We start from the raw sequence: 18922 nt of genomic DNA on the forward strand, positions 1-18922 counted from the left end.
TTGCTGATTTTAGTTATTATTCAGCACCAACTTATGGTCTTTGCAGTTGATCTGTTTTAAGCCATTTGTCCTTCTAACTTGTGATTTTGTTTATTTGTCTTTTACTTAAATACATTTGAACTTTTAAATAATAACTTAAGTCGACTGTAATTTAATTCGTTTTTCAATACCTTGACTTTTTAAATGCTTGAAATTGATTTGACTGACACGTATTTAGCTTGTTGTGCGTGACATCTCACAGTACTAACTTAACGTTTGAAGGAAATGGATGAATGTAGATTTAGCTGAATAAATTGATCATTCAAAAGCACTACTTTATTTTTAGTAATGAACGATAATACAATGTATAACTACTATGCTGTTTTATACCGTCAGTGGAATATGAAAGGAGAATTCTGTTTTGTGAATTTTATTCATTTAAAACATTATACGAAATAGTATTCAATGACAAAGGTTTTTTATTATTTACGATGAAAACGCGCTATTGTTTTTGCTGTTATTCTAATGTACCGGTAATGTCTACTCTAACGGTAATGTAAATGGCGAGTGTATCATTATAATGGCGCATGGAGCTCACTTGCCTGAAGAACAAGTATGACATCACTTGACTGGCAGCGCCGGGTGAGAAGGAGTAGGGGGTCGGTGAGTTTACTTTGCCTTCGTGGGAGTGTTGTACTACATTACGCAAACCACTGAAAGACGAGTCGAAAGCAGAGTTCAGGATTTCAACTCGGCTGCAGTTGACAACATTCGAGGATATCCGTGCGGAATCCCAACTTTTTCCCCACCTTGGTTGCGGCGTACTTTTACTTTCCTTGTATGAAGCGACTCTTTAGTGTGACTCGACTGGCCAGAAAATAATCCATATCTGGTCAAAGTATTCAATTGTCACAAAGCGGGACCCGTTCGCTATAAATAGCCGGGATAAGCAGTGGAGGAGGTACGTGCATATGAAAACTAGCGGACTAGTCCTTAACAAATACAACAACTCACGAATAATTAGCATATAAATAACTTTTGCCATATCCCATGATTTAACACAGACAAACTAAAGCTTCAAATGAACCGGTGTTCCCTCGAAGTGTGGGGAAAAAAACTGAAGTATTGTGTTACTTTGAATAAGCAATTTGTTCATTTTAGTATTTATAATGCAAAGTTGTGCATTCTTTCGAATCTGCCTATGAATGACAGACAGCTGTCCGCCTGCATAAATTCCCGACCTATATCTTAACCTTAATTGAAGTGTACTTTCTTTTAAAAATAATACCAAAATATTGCAGGTCTTACTACCCAATGACAAAAACAACCCTTCGCATTACTTTGGTGCCTGGCCTGCTTTGCATCAACTCCAGAAACTGATAGGGACAATTACAAGCGTTCTAAACATGAACTTATCTCCCAACTCCACTTATTTCCTAATATAGTATAACATTGTTTGCAGTTAACATAACATACATTATATTGGAACAAATGGGCATTTTAAATAACATTGTGAAAAGATTGTGTTAAGTTCTTGAATGTCACTTGTCTTAGCCTAATGTCTTACAATTTGTGCTGTATGTGTAAGTAAGTACTAAGTAAGTAGTACTTATGGTATGTGGTTGTCTTACCTAGCTACCTTAAGATGAATGCACTAAGTTGCACTGGATAATGACCTTTGCTAAATGACTTAAATGTATAGGTAATGTAGTACGATAACCTTGAAGGAAGGAAGCTACGAGACACCGTCATTATGTTCATAATCATGCATTGCTACATCAGACTCCAGGCCTCTGTAAACATGTTCCCTTTTCCAAGATGACTGGGAGTGACAGGGGAGCTGTTTTTATCAGCTGTCCCCCATCAGGGTTTGAGAGGCAGGCCAGGCTTTCCGCTGCAGTTTGGCCCACAAACCTTCAACTCCTCACTGATAGAGCAGGAGGCTAGTTTAGTTGTCAAGCCAAACAACAGACAGAGTACTGGGGTGTATTTATTATGCCGATTCTGTTGAAAAACTTTTTTTTTATACTCCTAATGGAAAACGTTTTGCAACGTTTTGGACAAATTCAGGTAGGTCCTTCCCTGTTTTGTTCCGTTTGCTTCTTAAACGATATACAGTTTCCGTTTCAAGAAAAGAAAAGTACTGCAGGCCTATCTCCTTAAAACAGTGGTTTCAAAATGTTTTTGGGTCGTGATCCCCCACCTAAAGTTAGTATTCTACATGTAAAAAATAACTACTATCGGAAATTAAGTACAATGGCAGTGGTTCACAAATGTTTATTTTGACCCACATGAAGATTGTAGTGTTTTTTACATGACCCATCAAGCCAGTCCCAATTTGCTCCCTACCCCTAGGCCCTAACCCTCTGATGTTTGCAGATCTGAATTGTCTCAGTAGGTATTGACCTAAGCAATGTAGTGGTGACGCCTCCACTATATTGATTAAATCTTACAGATCTGCAAACATTGAAGGGTAAGGGATGTTTCTAGCCGTGCTCTGGGCTTGGGACACAACCCACTAGTAGGATCCAACCCCACCCAGCATTTTAAGAGAAAAAAACTCTGCCTTAAGGTAGTTGGCTGAAGTGTTGTTGGACCTGCAAACAGCATTCTTAATGCATTTAAAAAAAAAAAAAACTTAACGGCATTTCTGTACATTCCAGGCCATTAATTAAGCAACACAAGTTAATTTCTGTTAGTCAAGGGCCCACTTTTCAGTGTTTATCCAACACATCACGTTATTGGTGTTTACCAATAGTCTCTCATCTCAATTTTTTTGGATAGATGTGGTGTTTGGATTTTGCTGGTAGGTCTGCCTTATGACTCAGCTAGTTGACCAATCAAACCATATGGGCTAAACCTTGTCTCGTCTGTTTTTCATCCATCTTGCAGACTTCCTTTTGAAAACGTCGCTGGGCACTTAGTTGCCTTTTTTTTGGGGGGGGGGAGTAATTGGGATTCTATTGCGCCGCCATGTCCACTTCCTATAAGAAGGAAGTAGTGAACTACAGGGACGTGGATGAGGATGAACTACTGAAGAAACTCTCAGAGGAAGAGCTACAGAGGCTGGAGGATGAGCTGGAGGAGTTAGATCCTGACGTGAGTCTAAAACATTTATCTTTGTACAAGCTCAACAGAGATGGGAGATGCTCGGTAACAGGACAGTGCATTTAATCACGCTATCACGTTCAAAAGTCTAGGACTATGAAAAGATCCTTCAACCAAACATACAACCCACTATGAAGTAGACCGTGGTATAACACTCGGATATTAAGGTTTACAGGTGTACCAGAGCCTTGGTTAAGAGTAGCTCACTATATAGGCATTAGGGTGCCATTTGAGAAACCTAGGGAGAATCTCAATTGCGTCCTCTCGCCTCCTCAAAACCCATTGGAGGAGATGGTCTGAGGGGTGGGACCTCTGGCTTTCTTGTCAATGGGTTTTAAGGAGGCGAGAAGCAAGGACTTGAGGAATTTGCAGGAACTTGAGATTCTCCCACAGACTAAGACTGACAAATGATACTCAAACCAATTTAGTCATGAGTACATCTTAGCTGGAAGCGTTATTGGATGATGATGTCGCCCAAGTCTGTCAGATTGATTTCAGATTTCATAACTTTAATTTTTAAATGTTTTTAATTTTACAAAAAATTAATCCTTTGTAATTCTTGTAGAGCATGAACATATTAACCTATCATATCACGTTCATATCATATATTAGCCTATATATCGTATCACTGTATATTCAATTCTAATATGCAGTTGTAGGTCGAAACAATACAGTGATCCTCAAACCATCTTCCAAACCAACTTCCCAGTGAAAGTCGAGAAAAACAGGGATTTCTCATGGTGTAGACCTCACCTATTATTTATAATATAATAAATGTTAAGTTATAGGCCTATCAGATATGTATGATACTGTATAATGCGGCGGTGCTTGACTTCATCTTTATCCGTAAGTAGTTCATCTGTCGAGGTGTTGACACAAGCTGTAATAGGGTTATGATGAATGGTCGACGGCTCACATAAAGTCTGGACACCTACAATACCAGGAGTGCCAGCCCAGGCTTAGATGACTGGGGGAGGGTGTGTGTGTGTGCGATCTAGTGGTGCTAGTCCGTCTTTCCCTGACTTTTGACAATATCGTCCAGATCTCCCACAGAGCCATGTTAAAGAGTTAAACTGATATGTCAGGTATAAATACTGTGTCTTTAAGTGGCCAGTTCACTGTAGGTGCTGAAAGCTAAGATAAGATATTGGTCTATCGCTATAATATGGACCTGGTTTAGCGGTCTAAGAATAGCTGTCTGGGAACTGCCTTTGTTATTTCTGTTAGTGTTATTTTAACACAGTTAGTGATTGTGTGTGTCCTTTCACTCTTACATTTGGGCTATACGTCACACTAGGAAGTTTGTTACTATCTCAATGTTTAATGTTTCGAGAGTGGGCGGAAATGTTGTATGTAAACAAGTGCAATCCCACCCATTGCTATCATTATTGGCCAATGACGATCCTTCCTTGTGGTTAGAATACCCTCTTACCTAGAGTAAGTGCAACCAATTGTTAGCATTATCGGCCAATGATAAATCCTTCCTGTCTTTAGAATGCCCTGTTGCCGGCCGGGATGAGGCAGAAGGATCAGACCAAGAAGGCGCCGACCGGAACCTTCCAGAGAGAGAACCTGGTAGCCCACCTGGAGAAGCAAGCCAAGGAACACCCTGACAAGGAGGACCTGGTTCCATTCACTGGAGAGAAGAGAGGTATGACCGCAGGCCCCGGCAGGATAGAATACCACTATAGGCCTGTGCTTCACTGGAGAGAAGAGAGGTAGGACCCTGTTAGATCTGATCTGAGCATCATCTCCACTTGTGGTGGTGGAGCCATCCTCCTATTGTTTACATGTAATCCTGTCAGATCTATGAACACAGAAGGGATACGGGCTAGCATGGCTAGGGGAAGTGGCTGAAGGCCAACGTGGACCGTGGTCAGGGACATATAAGCAGTGATAATAAACTTTTGAGGTGAACCTTACTGCCCAGTGGGCCAAGATACCAACATTTTCAGAACATTAGAGCCATTTAAATAAAGGCCTAAAGTCCTACATCCATCAGGACCAATCAGTGGTCTCAGACAATATCTAGTTCCAGGAAACTGGACCTAGTCACAACCCAGTTTGTATGCTGGTTCATCTGTTCTTGCCTATATCTGGACATATCCAGCTACGAAACTGCCTGAGTTAAGTCTGCCTACCTATCAGACCAATTAAGATCTCAGACAGTCTGGTTCTGGGAAACTGGGCCTGCTGCAATTGAGTCCTCTAGTTCGTCCTTCTCTATATCTGGACATATCCAGGTAGAAATCAGGGCCTGGTGCCAGCTGACTCATGCCAGATCCACTCAGGTGTAGATGTAGCCTGCTGGGTATCAGCCTGCCTCTCTGTGTGTCCGCCAGACAGCGTACAGTCTGGGGGGATCAGTTTCAGCGAGGTGAGGCTCGGAATCTCCAATCTTGATCACATAAGGAGTATTATTTGGGATGTGAGGTGATTTGTAGATCACTGATTCTGTGCAGTCCGGCTGCAATGTAGCCGATCTCCAACACTCAAGCAATCACTGTGTCTCAGCCAAGCCTGATAGATGACAGGTACCGACCAACCACAGAGACGAACATCCTGCTACATCCTGGCACCCAGCAGCTAGCCTGAAGGTGAGGTGACTTTCCAGTTGGAAGTTGGAACATCTCCACTGGTTCCACAGACCCCAGAACAGATAATCCAGGCTACAGTCAAAGCCAGCAGGACAGACGGTGCTGTAACTGATCCTGGACCTGGGACTGATATGAGTAAGACCTCAGACCTCTGGGCATGTATTCATAACGAGTCTCAGAGTAGGAGTGCTGATCTAGCATCAGATTAGCCTTTTAGAGCCAAATGAATATGATTACATGGACAGGGAGGAACCTGATCCTAGATCAGATACAGTTATTTTTTTTCCCCAAAGTCTGCACTTGCACACTTCCCGTTTATGGATTTATTCCCTCCAGTCAAAGATTTGTTTTAGATCCATGACAGGGAGTGTGCAAGACAAGTGCGCAGTCTGCAAACTTTGGGAGAACGGCTTATATTTGGACCACACACACAGCCTGTCACTGCAGCCTTCCCCCCCCCCCCCAGAGTTTGTTCACATAATCCTGTTCCGGTGTTCTGAGGCTTGGCCGGGGCAGCGTGACGTGGGGCGCTACATGTCAGACATGGCTGGGTATAACACGAGAAGGTCTTCGCCCCCATCTGTCCCAACAGGCTGCCTGGCTTTTTTGCAGCTCACTCTGAGTGACGACATGAGAAGCGCCCCATGATGTAAGATGATATTGCATATCAGCCTTGTATTTTCCATTATCAGTCGGTGTCACCTAGATGGAATTAAAATGGAAGTTTTCCTCACAGAATGTATGGTCGTGTTCACTATGTAATGGTAGTTGGCTACTGGTGATTGGGTAATGATCGGTCTATTTTAGTATCAAGGCATTGATTTTTCTGCTTTCCTGCAGTCAAATTGACCAATTAAAGCATTTCATTAGAAACAAGCTAGTTCTAGTTCCAACGAGCTAGTTCAAATTCAATCAATCAAATGCATTTTATAAAGCCCTTTTTACACCAACTGTTGTCACAAAGTGCTTTACAGATAACCCAGCCTAAAACCACAAAGAGCAAACAATGCAGATTCCGAAGCACGGTGACAAGGGAAAAAGTCCCTAAAAAGCCCGTAACTAGGGAGACACCTAGAGAGGAACCAGGCTCCTAGATGTGTCCAGTCCTCTTCTGGCTGTGCCGGGTGGAGATGAATAGTGGCATGTGTTGTATTAATGATTGTCCCCTATCTTCCAGGTAAAGTCTTTATACCTAAGGATATGGTGGACCCCATAATGGAGAATGTATCTCTGGAGCCAGAGCTGGAGGAGGCACTGGCCAATGCCAGCGATGCTGAGATCTGCGACATTGCCGGTAGAAAAACCATGCACCTTCACGTGCACACTCCCCTTCACAGACGGACGTGAACAGATCCCTTTTTGCCATCTTTCCCCGCTATCACCATTCCTCTTTTATTTTCAGTCTATTCACCAACTTCAGCTAATATAGTCGAAATCCACGCTAACTAAACAGTCCCTTTAGAACGGTCACTGACACTCAATCAACTTCGCTGTTCACTCCTCCAGTAAGTAACTTCCTCCTTTTCTCTCTAACTCTCCTCTATCTCTTCTAGTGATCCCCCCCTTCTCCTCCTCCTCCCCCCCTCCCCCATACCCTGCCATCGTCATCACCCCTTCCGTGACTGCTGTTGGACACCATGGTTGCCCTCTCTCTGGGCCTTATGACAAGCAGCCGCGGTATTTGCCAGCCCACACACTAGCTAGGGCCGCGACGATACCAGTACCCGTTAGTATCGTGGCATGGAAGTAAAACACAAAGCGAATTTAGCTTCTTTAGGAAAACGGCTCTAATGCGGGAAACAAACATCATTATGTTGTCGTCCAGAGTCACATTCATTTAATTTCCAAACTGAAGCACACAATATTTGACATAGCAGGTTTTTTTTAAAGGACCAAAGAGTTTGGTCTGCTTTGTGTTTTCATTTTTGCCTCGGGTACTGCTGGTTCATATACTGCTATCGTCCCGGCCCTAACACTAGCTGCACATTTATCTTGACTGCATTTCTCTCCGCTTCCCTAAGTGTTAGTGTTAATCGGTGACTAGTGGTTTGTTTGCCAGCGTTTTGTTTTGGTCCTCCCAGACATTTCCAATGGTTTGTAATTAATCCACAGCCTCCTCATGGTGAGTTTCCAACTAACTCTTCACGGCTGCTTAAAATGGACGGCTCGTTCTCCGTTGTTTATCTCAAAGAAAACTAACTGTTCTCACACTCTATCATTCTGACAGAGGAAAATAATACACTGGCTCTTTTTTTTTGTTGCTTCTCTGCCGAACTGCCCTCTTTTCACTCCCTTTTGTTAATTTGTGCTCCAAGTCATCTACGGTGGTCCAGAAAGCACATTTTATTTGAATTTTCCCATCAAACTGGGCACAAGATAAAACTACTACTTCTAATAATAATACATTTGATTTAAAGTACTTTTCCAAAAACTCAAGGACCATGAACAGTAAAAGAGGGGGGGGGGCAAAGCTAAAACTAAGGTTCAAATTAAAGCTAAAACCTTGATCTTAATCAAAAACATGTTGATTAGTCAAGCATGTTCCTGCAGTTCATAGGGACCGTTCTAACTGTGGCAGCAGAGGACACCCAAGCCAGGGAGAATGTCTGCATTATGTGACGTCTGCAACAGTGACGTGCTATTTAAACAATGTATTTAATAATGACTTGCAAACGCTGGCATCGTCGCACGTGTTGTTCTTTTGTATGTCTGGCTATGACAAGGATGACTATCTACTGCTGTGTGTGAAATGTTTTGCGAGTCGATAGTTTGGCTTGGAAGTTTGCGAGTTTTGAACGAGGCAACTCTCAAGGCCCACTTGTGGGTGTCCTGTCTGCTGTCTTAGTTCAGCATATGATGTTTACTTGGCTAAGGAGAGCGTTGGCACTCACACCCACGTCAACTCTTCTGTGTTTATCCCTCAGTGTTCACGTCATTTGACACAATGTACTCTCTCTCCCATCCCCCCCCCTCTCTCTCTCTCCCTCTCTGTTTCCACTCTATTTCTCTCTCTCCTTTTGTTTCTAACTACTTTGTCTCATATTTGTCTCCCTCCTTCTTTCTCCACATCTCTCACTTAATGTTTCTTTCCTGTTCTCTCTCTCCCTCCCCTTTTGTCCATCTCTTCTCTTCCCTCCCTCCAGCCATTCTGGGAATGCACACTCTGATGAGTAACCAGCAGTACTACGAGGCTTTGGCCAGCAGCAATATAGTCAACAAACAAGGCCTTAACAGTAAGTGTACCGTGTGTGTGTGTGTGTGTCTGTATCCCTTCCTGTCTATGCCAAAGCTCTCGGGCATCGTTTTTAACAATGATTCCTCTGTTTATCCTTTCAGTTATTGTACTTATTCGGGTTTCAGACAGTTCATAGATGTAAAAAATAAAACATGAATTGGAACCAACGTCAAAGGTCCAAAGAGAACTGGACAAAATGTTCCTGTTTTACAACTGAAGACTTTTACAATCCTCCGTTGCACCATTTCTGACGTTAAATAATATAATTGAAAAACGTGTTGGTTTAGCCAAGCAAACTTTTAAGTCCAGCAAATATTTATTAACTTTCGACATTGAACACCAAGAGTGCATTTGTTATTACTGATTTACATTATATGCTGTGCATTCGGAAAGTATTCAGACCCCTTGACTTTTTCCACCTTTTGTTATGTTATAGCCTTATTCTAAAATTAACTAAATAGTCCTCCCCCCTCATCAATCTATACACACTAGCCCATAATGACAAAGCAAAAACAGTTGTTTCGAAAGTATTTAAAAAGAATCGGAAATATCACATTTACATAAGTATTCAGACCCTTTACTCAGTACTTTGTTGAAGCACCTTTGGCAGTGATTACAGCCTCAAGTCTTCTTGGGTATGACACTACAAGCTTGGCACACTTATATTTGGGGAGTTTCTTCCATTCTTCTCTGCAGATCCTCTCCAGCTCTGTCAGGTTGGATGGGGAGCGTCGCTGCACGGCTAGTTTCAGGTCTCTCCGGAGATGTTAGATCTGGTTCAAGTCTGGGTTCTGGCTGGGCCACTCAAGGACATTCAGAGACTTGTCCCGAAGCCACTCCTGCATTGTCTTGGCTGTGTGCTTAGGTTCGTTGTCCAGTTGGAAGGTGACCCTTGGCCCCAGTCGGCGCTCTGGAGTTGGTTTTCATCAAGGATCTCTCTGTACTTTGCTCCGTTCATCTTTCCCTCGATCCTGACTAGTCTCCTAGTCCCTGCTTCTGAAAAACATCCCCACAGCATGATGCTGCCACCACCATGCTTCACCGTAGGGATTGTGCCAGGTTTCCTCCAGATGTGATGCTTAGCATTCAGGCCGAAGACCAGATAATTTAGTTTCTCATGGTGTGAGAGTCCTTTAGGTGGATTTTGGCAAACTCCAAACAGGCTTTCATGTTCCTGTTACTGGGGAATAGCTTCTGTCTGGCCACTCTACCATAAAGGCATGATTGGTGGAGTGCTGCAGAGATGGTTGTCCTTCTGGAAGATTCTCCCATCTCTTCAGATGAACTGTGGAGCTCTGTCAGAGTGACCATCGGGTTCTTGATCACCTCCCTGACCATGGCCTTCCAAACTGTGTTCTTGGGGACATTCAATGCTGCAGAATATTTTTGGTACCCTTCCCCAGATCTGTGCCTTGACACAATCCTATCTCGGAGCTCTACGGATAATTCCTTTGACCTAATGACTTGGTTTTTGCTCTGACATGCACTGTCAACTGTGGGACCATATATAGACAGGTGTGCGCCTTTCCAAATCATGTCCAATCAATTGAATTTACCACAGGTGGACGCCAATCAAGTTGTAGAAACATGTCAAGGAGGATCGATGGAAACACGATGCACCTGAGTTCAGTTTTGAGTCTCATAGCAAAGGGTCTGAATACTTACGTAAATAAGTTATTTCTGTTTTTTATTTGTAATACATTGGGAAAAAATTCTAAAAACGAGTTTTCACTTTGTCATTATGGCTTATTGTGTGTAGATTAATGAGGATTAAAAAAAATGTATCCATTTTAGAATAAGGCTGTAACGTAGCTAAATGTGGAAGATGTCAAGGGATCTGAATAATTTCCAAATGTGCTATACGTATTGATAATAACATATTTCTGTTGTCTGTGTTGTTCAGTGTACTCGGTATAAGCCTGTGTTTTCCTATAGGTGTTGTCCAGTGTACTCAGTATAAGCCTGTGTTTTCCTATAGGTGTTATCCAGTGTACTCAGTATAAGCCTGTGTTTACCTATAGGGTTTGTCCAGTGTACTCAGTATAAGCCTGTATTTTCCTATAGGTGTTGTCCAGTGTACTCAGTATAAGCCTGTGTTTTCCTATAGGTGTTGTCCAGTGTACTCAGTATAAGCCTGTGTTTTCCTATAGGTGTTGTCCAGTGTACTCAGTATAAGCCTGTATTTTCCTATAGGTGTTGTCCAGTGTACTCAGTATAAGCCTGTGTTTTCCTATAGGTGTTGTCCAGTGTACTCAGTATAAGCCTGTATTTTCCTATAGGTGTTGTCCAGTGTACTCAGTATAAGCCTGTGTTTTCCTATAGGTGTTGTCCAGTGTACTCAGTATAAGCCTGTGTTTTCCTATAGGTGTTGTCCAGTGTACTCAGTATAAGCCTGTGTTTTCCTATAGGTGTTGTCCAGTGTACTCAGTATAAGCTTGTGTTTTCCTATAGGTGTTGTCCAGTGTACTCAGTATAAGCCTGTGTTTTCCTATAGGTGTTGTCCAGTGTACTCAGTATAAGCCTGTGTTTTCCTATAGGTGTTGTCCAGTGTACTCAGTATAAGCCTGTGTTTTCCTATAGGTGTTATCCAGTGTACTCAGTATAAGCCTGTGCCTGATGAGCAGCCCAACTCTACTGACGTGGAGGAGACGCTGTTGAGGATGCAGAGGAATGACCCTGACCTGCTGGAGGTCAACCTCAACAACATCAAGGTGCTACATTACGTTGATTCACACGCACACGGTCAGTTAAAAAGATGTATATGATGTCATTATGTCCTCCTATACCTTTTCTATTTCCTTTTTTTCCCCTTTAGTCATTTAGCAGATGCTCTTATCCTGAGCGATTTACAGTAGTTAGTGCATACATTTTCCTATTTTTTTAAATTTAATACTGGTTCCCCGTGTGAATCGAACCCACAACCCTGGCATTGCAAGTGCCGTGCTCTACCAACCCGAGCCACACTGGACCCACAAAGGAGAGCCACTTATTCTCATAGTACCACACTATTCTCAGTCTGACTTCAAGAGGTCAGGGCAAACCTCTACTCTGGAGTCGGCGGTATATTTAGGTTATTCTCCAGTCTTTTTCAAATGCATTAGTCGTCCGTCCGATTTTAAAACAGTCGTGTGTGTGTGGCTTTATTGATTGTGTTCCAGAACATTCCAGTGAAGACACTGAAGGCTTTTGCAGAATCCCTGATGGAGAACACTGTAGTGGAACGCTTCAGCATGGTGGGAACCAGGTGTAATAATCCTGTAGCCTTTGTGAGTATTGCTGTTTTACCAAATCACCTGCACAAATGATTGTAGCAGTTTCATCAGACAATGTGAATGTACACGTCTCCAAGTCTTAATTAAAAAGTCGTCTCCATCTGGAAATTCAATAAAAGAAACAACCTCCCTTTGGCATTGATACCTGGGCCTTTGGCCTGGTCAAAAATTCAGTACCAGTACCTTTATTTTTGCTATTTTCTACATTGTAGAGTAATCAGAACTATGAAATAACACATGGAATCATGTAGTAACCAAACATGTGTAACACAAATCCAAATACATTTTATATTTTATATTCTTCAAAGTAGCCACCTTTTTGCCTTGACAGCTTTACACACTGGCTGCTTTTCCTTCACTCTGCGGTCCAACTCATCCCCAAACCATCTCAATTGGGTTGAGGTTGGGTGATTGTGGAGACCAGGTCATCTGATGCAGCACTCCATCACTATCCTTCTTGGTCAAATGGCCCTTACACAGCCTTGAGGTGTATTGGGTCATTGTCATTGTTTAAAAACAAATGATAGTCCCACCAAGCGCAAACCAGATGGGACGGCGTATCGCCGCATAATGCTGTGGTAGCCATGCTGGTTAGGTGCGGCTTGAATTCTAAATAAATCACTGACAGTGTCACCACCGAAGCCCCATCACACCACCTCCTCCATTCTTCATGGTGGGAACCACACATCTGGAGATCATCCGTTCACCTACTCTGCGTCTCACAAATTTCCACCAGTCTAATGTCCATTGCTCGTTTTTCTTGGCTTTTTTCGTTGTTTTGATGTCTTCACTATTATTCTACAATGTAGAAAATAGTAAAAATAAAGAAAAACCCTTTAATGAGTAGGTGTGTCAACTTTTGACTGGTACTGTATGTAACCGGTGTGAAATGCCTAGCTAGCTAGCGGGGTGCGCGCTAATAGCGTTTCAATCGGAGATGTCACCCGCTTTGAGACCTTGAAGTAGTTGTTGTAAGGGCCACGGCTTTTGTGATGAGTGATGGGTAACGATGCTTCGTGGGAGGTTGTTGTTGATGTGTGCAGAGGGTCTCTGGTTCGAGCCCAGGTAGGGGTGAGGAGTGGGAAGGAAGGAACACTGTTACATGTATATAGAGAAAATGGTGCCATTTCAGACACAGACATGCCTGTAATTATAGCCCATATAAATATACTGTCCCCGTTTGCTGTGTTTCTGTGCCTCAGGCCCTGGCAGAGATGCTGAAGGTGAACACCACACTGAAGAGTCTAAACATAGAATCCAACTTCATCACAGGGACGGGTATCCTGGCTCTCATTGCCTCACTGCAGTCCAACACAACCCTGCAGGAACTCAAGATCGACAACCAGGTACAATGAAATACAGCACAATCATTATTGGAGGCCTGGGTAATGCCAAAATATCCCATATATTTCTCAATGATGCTTTACGATGCCAAATGTCAAATGCATGTCGACAATCCTTCCTCCTAAAGGACCGTTCTCTGGAAAACATTTTGTGAAAATCCCAAAGAAATCGTGGTCTTTTTTTGTTGTCGTCCTGGTCTCGTGAGGAATCGCCCGTGATTTGCTGTCACGGTACCCAACCTGACCAGTTACAATAAGACGTCACGAGGACCACTTGAGTCTACTGTTTCAACAGGGTCAGATTGTAAAAAGCAAATAATTAAATTCATTCACTGTGGTGTGATATTTCTGCCAGTGCGAACACTTAGTAGTCGTTATTCCTTCCCAGTGGGGGAAAACTAGCTGAAAAGAATATCACTGCAACCTGCTTAATCAGATTGCAGCCAAAACTGGTTGAAATCTGGTTGTTGCAACGACCTAATTTCAACCAGTTTTGCCCACACCGGGCTACTTCTTGCCAAGGAATAATTTTTCCTAACATAAACTATGCTGAATCTCTTTGTTTCCGGAATGTTTTATTTTTATACACTTTACTAACAACGTCACCTTTCATTTTATTCATTGTGCTGAGTCATGGATGAACAATACCCAGCGGACAAGCTGGTTGAAATGGCAACCAGAAATGGCATCATTGTAACCGGTTATTTCAAACAGGACATTGGGAAATCATCTAGGTTCACTGGTTTACACAACGTAATGTCTGGTTTTAAATTGGTTTGTAATGGCGTCATTTCAACCAGTTTTACCCGCTGGGTGATTCCTTCTATGTCCATCCCCCCCCCCCAATTATTTAAGCTGCCCGTATGACAGTGCAGACAGGCTCAATCAAACGCTCAATTTGGAAAGGAAACAAATACTATTTGAACCCAGGTCGGATTCCTTCTCTCCTCTTCCTCCAGAGCCAGCCGCTAGGTAACAAGGTGGAGATGGAGATAGCCAGCATGCTGGAGAAGAACACCACGTTGTTGAAGTTTGGCTACCACTTTACACAGCAGGGCCCCAGGCTGAGGGGCTCCAACGCCATGATGAACAACAACGACCTGGGTGAGATGACGGTTCTGCTAATGCTAACAACCTGGCTGAGATTGAGGTTCAAAGACGCACTCACAAACAATGGATTAAAATATCTATTTTATACTCACTGTTTCTCTCCCATCGTTACTCACAATCTTAGAGATGTTCAGACACCCACCCACCTCTCACTCCATTTTCCAAAACAACGTTGAACTAATGAAACCTGCTAGAGAAGGTGCAGAGCATGCGTCGGCTGTAACTAGTCCTCGTAATAGCCCATTGTAATCCATCTTAATTCACCATCACTGTTTTATGTAACTAAATAATGGGAGGAGCCAAGCCAATCACAACACTCGGCTGTTTGGATCCCTTCCTGGATGATGACCTCACTCGAACTAAAGTGGTGTTCCAGTGAAACACTCCCAGACTTCCCAGTGTGATCCCTCACAACAGCTGAGACACCACTAGAGACATGGGTCTGCATCCCAAATGGCACCCTATTTCCCTTTATAGTTCACTAACCCGTACAATAGGGCTCTGGTCAAAAGTAGTGCACTACATGGGGAATAGGATGCCATTTTGGATGTGCTCTCAAATTGGTCTATTCGGGGACTTGGGTTGTTGCCGAACACATTCGGGGCCATCTGATTGGTCCAGAAACCCATGGGTTGGACCAGAGCGCACGTGGCTAAAGCGGCGGTTTGAAAATTCACCATTGGCTTTGATAATCTGATTGGTTAGAGATGATCCAATTGATGATGCCTTTGTTTAGTCCATCATCCCTCGTGCCCCTCGACACCACAAAACGACTTCGGTGACGGCAGTCTCAGAATAAAGTCTGCAGCGAACGACAGAGCAGCGGAAGATCTTAGTGTGAGTCATCGGGCTGAATGTTTTGGGTCCAAAACACATGATCAAAGACACGTCAGGTCTTGTACAAAGACTGTAAAAAAACAAAAAACAATTAAAGATGGTCTTGTACTAATCTCTTGGAATGAAATGATTGACCTAGTTTGCACACAAACATCAATGTGTCATCGTGGTTGTTTTACATAACGATGACATTTCTCTTGAACACGGCATGGTACCAGTTCTATCTACTTCCAAAGATGTGCATGAGGAGCTCTCGTCTTGGTTGACGTCTATTTGATCATTTTCTCTTCAAGAGTGAGTGAAAGAGAATGCATGTCAGATCTGTCCACTGTCACTCACTGTTTGTGTGTAAGTGTGTGCGTGTGCTTCACTCATATTGCTCGCGTGTGTGTCTATGTTTGTTTGTTTTATGTGTTTACCACTGTTGTGTTGCAGCTCGGGTAATCCGGTCTGATCATCACTCGGACAATTCCTTTACCCTCACTCTGTCCGTGCCGGAACTGGAGAGGACATTTGGTCAAAAAGTTCAAGCCGAAACTCACCAAACCCAAGACCAAGAAAGTAAAGACAGCAGTTGTATCGTCCTACCTCTTCAACCAGACACTTCTTTTCCTTGAGTTCTACCCATGACTCCCTGCGTGGTGCCTTCCATTCATCCTCGTCGTCTCTTCTCTTCCCGACAGTGGCAGATCTTTCTTCTGTAGTTCTTTTTGTGGGTCTTTTACAGAAGGGGACTGCTTGCTTAAGGGCTCTTTACAGTTCAAGCTTCTATTTTCTTCTTAACCGTCTCTTTCAACTGTTTGGAACAGGTTGTTTTTTCTGCTTTCTTTACCTGTTCCCAAATCTTTCACACTGTTTTTCTAAACTTCAAACTCTTCCTTCATTGCCATTCCTTTGAGTCAAGTATTTGTTGTGTTTGAATAAAACCTGATTTTACCAAAGCTGCTGATGTGTTTTAATAGTTGGACTAATAAAAATGTCTTCTTCTCTGACCACAGTAAGAAAGAGAAGGCTTGAAGGAGGTCCCATCTTCCCCAAGTGTCGGACAAGCGTGTAGCGCCGTGCCAGGCGGCAGCACTGCCCGGGCCCGCCCAGCCCCGTATTCAGCCAGACGCACTCCAACAGATATCCCATCAACCCCTGCTTCCGAAACCCTAACCTCGACCCCTCTGCGATGACAGAAATCTTTCCAATTCGAATGTCAGGGGCTTTGGCAAATCTTGTTCCTACTGTGGAATGGAGTTGATCTACTATTGTAAAAAAAATGTTTTTCCCCTTCACAGATTTCTACTGATATCAGTTTAGATATCTTCAGTAATAATAATAATATCTGGTAATTGTGACATAGAGAAGCAGCCCACATATACAGAAAATGTTGTTGTTAGTTTGTTTACTGGAGATTAACTTGTTGTGGTTGAAGATGAAATGGTGTTACACCCATAATGTATATTGTACCACATGCCAAGGGCAGCAGATAGCCTAACGGTTAAGAGTGAAAGGTCGCCGGTTCAAGTCCCCGATCCGACTAGGTGGAAAAAAATCTGACGGATGTGCCCTTGAGCAAGGCACTTAACCCTAATTGCTCCTGTAAGTCGCTCTGGATAAGAGCGTCTGCTAAATGACTCAAATGTAAATGACTTAACTTGGTTATGATGTTAATACCACATTACGGATTTCAGCATTTCGCAACCACGTAACTTAATGTTTTTCAGTGTGAGGTCCATATAAGACAAGTTATTAGTCTGCACTTTGTGCTGTCTGTAAGCAAAGGCACATAACGGTACATGGAAGCTATGTTCAGAGGAATTGTTGCAGATTAAAAACATTTGGGGTGTAAGTTGTTTGTTTGTCAAAGTTGACCCCATAGAGACAACCACTAAAAGCTGTTCCTAGATCAGTTTGTCTGCTATGGTGTAAATTCTGTAGTATTACTGATCTCTAGTCAGTTTAAGTCTTCTCGGTCAAACCTTACACAGAGAGATGTTGGTTCTAGATCAGTTTCGTGACGAAGTCGATATCTACTGAAGACTGACCAGGTGAAAGCTATGATCCTTTGTTGATGGCACTTGTTAAATCCACTTCAAATCAGTGTCAATGAAGGGGAGGAGACCGGTTAAAGAAGGATTTTGAAGTCTTGAGACAATTGAGACATGGATTGTGTATGTGTCATTCAGAGGGTGAATGGGCAAGACAACAGATTTAAGTGCCTTTGAACTGGGTATGGTAGTAGGTGCCAGGTGCACCGGGTTGAGTGTGTCAAGAACTGCAACGCTGGTGTTATTTTCACGCTCAACAGTCCCTTGTGTATCAGGAATGGTCCACCACCCAAAGGACATCAAACCAACTTGACACAACTGTGGGAAGCATTGGAGTCAACATGGGCCAGCATCCCTGTGGAACACTTTCGACACCTTGTAGAGTTCATGCCCTGACGAATTGAGACTGTTCTGAGGGCGAAAGGAGGGGTCAAACTCATAAGGTGTTCCTAATGTTTTGTACACTCAGTGCATACTTGTTTTGTTCATCTGTGTGTTGGTCACTGACGGACAAACTGATATAGGACCAGATCTTAGTGGCTGTCTCTGAAGCTGATTTGGAATCCGTACTTAAACCCAGCAGATGTGATGACATGTCATCATGGCAAGGTATGATTGATTATGTTAAATGATTACTTTAGTTACACAGTAAAGGGAGTTGCAGCATTTCACCCCCTCCCCTTTTTTCAGTTACGCTGGTCGAAATGCTGTCAGTTGAATGTGTCTTGCAACCCAAAAGTGTGCAAACTATGAATTCACTGTCATCACTCTGTAGCCTATCAAAGCCCAAGAAAAAGCATAAAGACAAACAACTTGTCCTGCCTGTTGTAAGATCCTATGAGATTTTTTCTTTAATGAACACCCCTTCAGGTTTTGTTGCTATGTGGCCAGGTATCAGAGTTGTCATGCACCATTTGTTTTTGAGGGGAGCACTGATGACTCAATTCAATATCCTGATATCCTATCATTAAATCTGTGTTAAAATAAACAATATATATTGGATGAAGGATGGATGAGGGGGATTACGTGCCCCCTCAGATTCAAAGGGCATAATGCTACTGATTAGGTATATTACTGTATGGTCAAAAGGGACAACTATAGTGTGTACAACAACCCATCCCCGTATGAACTACTGCTGAATATGACTGTGTTTTCCTTGCCCTAGCCTGGCTGTTGTTCTTTCTCGACAGCATTTGCTTGAGTATTGAGTATGTTTCTGTTAAGATAGTTCACACGATTGTGTTTTGTTGTTGTTCATGGATAAATCAGGTTTGAAAGTATTGTGCACTGTGTTTATTTGTACCTTTTTTACGCTTCTAGGCCGATGCACCAAACCACGTATGACACGCCCTCTTGGGGAACGTTGAGAGAACTACATAATTCCCACCAGCCAGACCCCCAATGA

The 18922-nt window shown here is 42.9% G+C and overlaps 1 protein-coding gene across 2 annotated transcripts; it reads left to right on the plus strand.

Moving 5' to 3' along the window:
* Window positions 1-661: 661 nt before the first annotated feature.
* Window positions 662-18797, plus strand: LOC135507740 (tropomodulin-1-like). Of its 2 annotated transcripts, XM_064927351.1 has the most exons (11): window positions 662-940; window positions 2872-3078; window positions 4582-4738; window positions 6862-6978; window positions 8828-8917; window positions 11500-11630; window positions 12078-12185; window positions 13394-13537; window positions 14494-14638; window positions 15917-16042; window positions 16480-18797. In XM_064927351.1, the coding sequence occupies exons 2-11, from the start codon at window positions 2953-2955 to the stop codon at window positions 16536-16538; spliced, it is 1203 nt and encodes a 400-aa protein (XP_064783423.1). In that variant the 5' UTR covers window positions 662-940; window positions 2872-2952; the 3' UTR covers window positions 16539-18797. The 2 variants fall into 2 exon arrangements, with proteins under 2 accessions (XP_064783423.1, XP_064783424.1); XM_064927352.1 differs by lacking the exon at window positions 15917-16042.
* The last annotated feature ends 125 nt before the right edge of the window (window positions 18798-18922 follow it).

Source organism: Oncorhynchus masou, chromosome 21 (assembly GCF_036934945.1).
Source record: "Oncorhynchus masou masou isolate Uvic2021 chromosome 21, UVic_Omas_1.1, whole genome shotgun sequence".
Taxonomy (NCBI): Eukaryota; Metazoa; Chordata; class Actinopteri; order Salmoniformes; family Salmonidae; genus Oncorhynchus; species Oncorhynchus masou.

What these genes read in the sequence shown, in the direction of transcription:
- LOC135507740 (XM_064927351.1), top strand. Translation starts at nt 2,953, where the DNA reads ATGTCCACTTCCTATAAGAAGGAAGTAGTGAACTACAGGGACGTGGAT. An exon ending in ATTCACTGGAGAGAAGAGAG is followed by an intron (nt 4,739 to 6,861) that starts GTATGACCGCAG and finishes CCTATCTTCCAG; the next exon opens with GTAAAGTCTTTATACCTAAG. An exon ending in CCAAACCCAAGACCAAGAAA is followed by an intron (nt 16,043 to 16,479) that starts GTAAAGACAGCA and finishes CTCTGACCACAG; the next exon opens with TAAGAAAGAGAAGGCTTGAA.